Source organism: Otolemur garnettii, unplaced genomic scaffold (genome assembly GCF_000181295.1).
Source record: "Otolemur garnettii isolate 467f Iridium unplaced genomic scaffold, OtoGar3 scaffold00181, whole genome shotgun sequence".
In the NCBI taxonomy this organism is placed as follows: Eukaryota; Metazoa; Chordata; class Mammalia; order Primates; family Galagidae; genus Otolemur; species Otolemur garnettii.
Window position 1 is genome coordinate 935610 of NW_003852576.1, and position 4938 is coordinate 940547.

Below are 4938 nucleotides of genomic sequence, written 5' to 3' on the forward strand. Positions count from 1 at the left end.
TTCTTTGAGACAGAGTCTCAAGTGGTAGCCCTGGGTAGAGTGCCATGGAGTCACAGCTCACAAGAACCTCAAACTCTTGGGCTTAAGCGATCCTTTTGCCTCAAGCCTCCCAAGTAGCTGGGACTACAGGCATCCACAATGCCCAGCTATTTTTTTGGTGATAGTCATCATTGCTGTTTGGCAGGCCCGGGTTGGATTCGAACCTACCAGCTCTGGTGTATGTGGCTGACACCTTAGCTGCTTGAACTACAAGCACTGAGCTGGAACTTTTTCTATTATCACTATTATTACTACTAATAATGACGCTAGACTCCATAATACCTTCTACATATAATTCTAACTAATTTTCATGCATCTTGTTCTTAGCATTGAGTGCTTTATTTATGTTTGCCATCTTCAGAAATATCTGATTGTTCTCTTGGTTTTCCTCTCTAACCCTAAAATGCAAGGATTGTGTTTGCATGTACTCTGAAAGAGGTTGGTCTCATTTAACCTTTAGTTATTGCTAGTATTTTTGTAGAAATGAGGTCTCACTATGTTGCCCAAGCTGGTCTTGAAACCCTAGCTTCAAATGATCCTCTTACTTCAGAGGGCATGAGCCTCTGAGCCCAGTCTAATCTATGATTATTTTAAATAAACTAGCTATTTTACTTAACAGTTATTAAAATTATGTGTACATTTTCCATTTAATAGAAACCATCACATATATGAACTATATCAGTTATTTAAAATAAAACACAGAACCATTTTAAGGATTTAATGGGATAACAAAGAGCTAAGCACTAAGTCTGGCTCATAAGATGTTGCAAAAGCTGTCCAGACACACTTCAAATCCATAGAAACATAACAGTCACAAATTGCAAAATTTAGTAAATGGTAATACAGTAGAACCTACATGACTGACCACCTCCCTTACAATGACCACTTTGTCAAGTTGACCTCATTTTCACAGACTGGACATGCATCACATGTACATATCAGTACAGTAGGCCTAGTTCCTTATGTTGACCAGTTTATTACAGTCCCTTGGGTGGTCAACCTACAGAGTCTCAACTGTATTTTAAATGTACTTACACATGTTTCAGTGACACTGCACTTTAGAAAAATACTGAAAAAGGATCCTGGAGGTACTGTGAGTTGATCAAACTGGGACTCTTCTCTATAAGGAATTCAGATGCTTACAGTCTAATTTAGGGGTAGGTGCGTTAGGTATATAAGGACAAAAGAGGAGGGCATGTTAGGTTCTAATTATAGGTCAAGATGAAAGGGGCTGCCTTTTAAATTTCTAAATGGGGCATCATTGTTATAGTGTGGAAAATTCAACATCTCAGCCAAGAATAATTAAAGGTAAGCAGCTGTAAGCCTGTTTCAACGGCAGGCCAGGGGAAGAATAAGTTGTTGACCTGTATCAGAATTAACTACAACGAGAATAAAGAGCAAGGACTATCTTCCCCATTCTGGAACTGTACCCAAACATAATTCTTTAGGTTATATAAACCCATGCAACCCTCTGAAGGATACCAGGCAAAAGATAATTATTCTCTTTCCCAATAAACAGAAAAATCAACATACCATATAATAAATAAAAATTAACCCAAGGAAAAAAGATCTTTCTTCCAATTAATTCCTTCAACTCAGAGGTCATGAGATAAAACAAACACTGTCATAACTTACTTAGGAAAAGAGCAGTTCTCACTTGCCAAGCCTAGCTGTTGGGGGTGACTGACACATACCAAGGATAAAACAAAATGTCTCAACTCAAGGCTAAGAAAGAAATGACATATGTTACCTTTGTAAGTCGATCTGTCTCTCTGCTGGTGCTGCCTTTCTGGCTACATCTTGCAGTTTGGGTGCTTTGGCATTACCTGCTTCCAAACCCCCAGGGATCTCCTGACTAGCTGCAGCTCTTTTCCTTCCCTTGTTAAGTGGTTTATTGGTATCATCATTTTTGGTTGCATTGCCCTGAGATTCAGACTTGGGTCGACGTCCCCGCCTAGATTTGGCTGGGGCGGCTGGTCCTGATTCATCCGCCTTCTCATCTGTTTTTTGTTGGATGTTCTCTGCACCAGCTGCTGCTACTGTTCTTTTCTTTCCTCGATCACTGCTGATGTTGCCCTGGGTAGGCTGATCAGAATTAATTTCCTAAAAGAGCATGAAACAATTCTATAAACATATAAACTCCTTAAACATCAATGATTTATCCTAGAAAAAAGTATTTTAAAGAAATTGGGACTCAGGGCGGTGCCTCTGGCTCAAAGGAGTAAGGTGCCAGCCCCATATGCTGGAGCCCTAGCCAAAAAGCTACAAAAAAAAAAAAAAAAAAGAAGAAATCGGGACTCTAGGGCTTCTAGTTAATTGCTTACATCAAGATAGCAAAGTAAGGTCCTAGAGGGTCTGGGGTAGGTGTATATCACAGTACTTGGCATTTTTTTTTTTTTTTGAGACAGAGTTTCACTATGTTACCCCTGGAAAGAGTGCTGTGGCAGCACAGTTCATAGCAACTTCAAACTCTTGGGCTTAAGCAATTCTCTTGCCTTAGCCTCCTAAGTAGCTGGGACCACAGGCGCCCGCCACAAAACGCCTGGCTATTTTTTTCTGTTGCAGTTGTCATTGTTTAGCAGGCCTGGGCTGGGTTCAAACCTGCCTGCGTAGGTGTATGTGCCTGGTGCCCTAACTACTGAGATATGGATGCTGAGATAGTACCTGGCACATTTAATGTGCACAATAATTGTGTATTAAAAGCACAAGCAATATATACAAGATAAAGAAAACCTACCTGTTTTCCTGTCATTCCAAATGATCTCCCACTCCCTCCGTGCAGTCTGTTACCAAGGCTACAGTCTAGTGGCGTCATCACACAGCTACCATAACCTCCAACTCCTGACTGACCTGAAGTGAGCCTCTTGCCTCAGTCTCCAAAGTAGCTGGGAATACAAGCACATGCCACTACGCCTGACTCCTATTTTCTATTTTTGGTAGAGACAGGGTCATACTCTTTCTCAGGCTGGTCTCAAACCCCTGAGCTCAAACCCCTTCCTGCCTCAGCCTCCCAAAGTGTTACGATTACAGGGATCAACGGCTGCACCCACCCCCCAAAGAAAAGGCCTTTGACAGATATGCTTTAAATTTATCATTTTTCAAAAAGAATGTTTTCATAATTCAACATGCTATTTTCTCTCGGATGCACCTAGCTATGGTGATCTGTGTAGTCTGTGACACGAAGGACTTTGACTTCTCCCTCCATTCACTCGTCTCTTTTTACAACATCAGTGATTAACCTTTTCTCTGAGTATTTCTTGCTCCAGTTTAGCACATATTAAGTCATTGAAAATCTTCAAAGTTCTTAATCTGTAATTTTAATTGGAAAAATGTTCAAAATAATAAAATTCCATTTTACTGTAAGAAACATAAATGGAGAAATAATAGTTTTCAGAATGAAAGTGACCTTTATATGAAGGATATTTAGGAAGTGTTATAGTTTTTATTGATAACCTTAATAGATTAAAAGGAAAAAGAGTAACACTATTATCATCCCCAAAAAATCAGACTATATACATACATGTGTGTATATGTGTATCAGGCGTCCTCAAACTACGGCCCATGGGCCATATGCAGCTCGCCTAGGACATTTACCAGCCTGCCAACAGTCTGAGGGACAGTGAACTGGTGCCCTATTTAAAAAGTCTGAGGACCCCTGGATACATATAGATGTGTATATACATATAAATTTTTTTTTCCCTTGAGACATGGTCTAGGCTGTAGTGCACTGACCCAATCACAGCTCACTACAGTTTCAAACTCCTTACCTCAAGTGATCCTCCTGCCTCAGCTTCCTGAGTAGATAGAACTACAGATGCACACCACTCTGCTCAGCTTATTTTTCTATTTGTTTTATTTTTTGCCCAGGCTGGCTTTAAAATCTTGGCCTCAAGTGATTTTCCCACCTTAGCCTCCCACAGAGCTGGGACTATACGTGTGTGCTATCACATCTGGCTTTCTTTCTTTTTTCTTTTTCTTTGAGACAGAATCTCACTTTGTTGTCTAGGGTAGAGTGCAACGACATCACCACAGCTCACTGCGACCTCCCATTTCTGGGCTCAAGTAATCCTCTGCCTTAGCCTCTCGAGTAGCTGAGACTACAGGCATGTGCCAACATATGGGGATAATTTTTTCTGTTTTTAGTAGAGATGGGATCTTGCTCTTGTTTAGGCTGCTCTTGAACTCCTGACCTGGAAGGATCCTCCCATCTTGGCCTCTTGGAGTGCTAGGATTATAGGCGTGAGGCACCATGCCCAGGTGTCTGCCATCTGGCTATTTAAAAAATATATTTTTTAGAGATAGTGTCTTGCTATGTTGCCTAAGCTGGTCTCAAACTAGACTTAAGACATCCTCCCGATACTGCTGCCCCAAGTGATGAATGAGACTACAGATATGGGCCACCTTGCTGGGCCTGTATCTTCTTAATTAATTTTCATTTTCCCTAGAAAAATCTTTTCAGAATGGCTGAGGAAAAGACATTACACATCTTCATTTTAAGAAAAAAATGACTGAAGTTGGCAGGTGCAAACCCAGCCTGGGCCAGCTAACCAAAAATGGCAACTGCAACAAAAAATAGCCGGGCATTGTAGTGGGCGCCAGTAGTCCCAGCTACTTGGGAGGCTGAGGCAAGAGAATCTCTTGAGCCCAGGAGTTCTCTTATAGCCTGCTGTGATGCCATAGCACTCTAACGAGGGAGACATAGTGACACTCTGTCTCAAAAAGAAAAAACACACACACACAATACTTGGAAATTATTAATTTGAGAAAATCCACAAATCAGTGTTTTAATTTAGGGTTAATTTTCATGTTAAGCTTCACTTTAAGAGAATAGGCAATACACAAAAGGACCAAGAGTAAGGTGGCCCACAAGAGCTGAACTACAAAAACAGTACGTTGGCT

The 4938-nt window shown here is 40.9% G+C and overlaps 1 protein-coding gene across 1 annotated transcript in view; it reads right to left on the bottom strand.

Moving 5' to 3' along the window:
• Window positions 1-218: 218 nt before the first annotated feature.
• Window positions 219-4938, bottom strand: part of PDS5A (PDS5 cohesin associated factor A) — a 118389-nt gene continuing 113669 nt past the window's right edge. Inside the window, exon 30 of the mRNA XM_023507417.1 lies at window positions 219-2142. Coding sequence (XP_023363185.1) covers window positions 1786-2142 — 357 coding nt within the window. The 3' untranslated portion in view covers window positions 219-1785. The remainder of the gene's footprint in view (window positions 2143-4938) is intronic.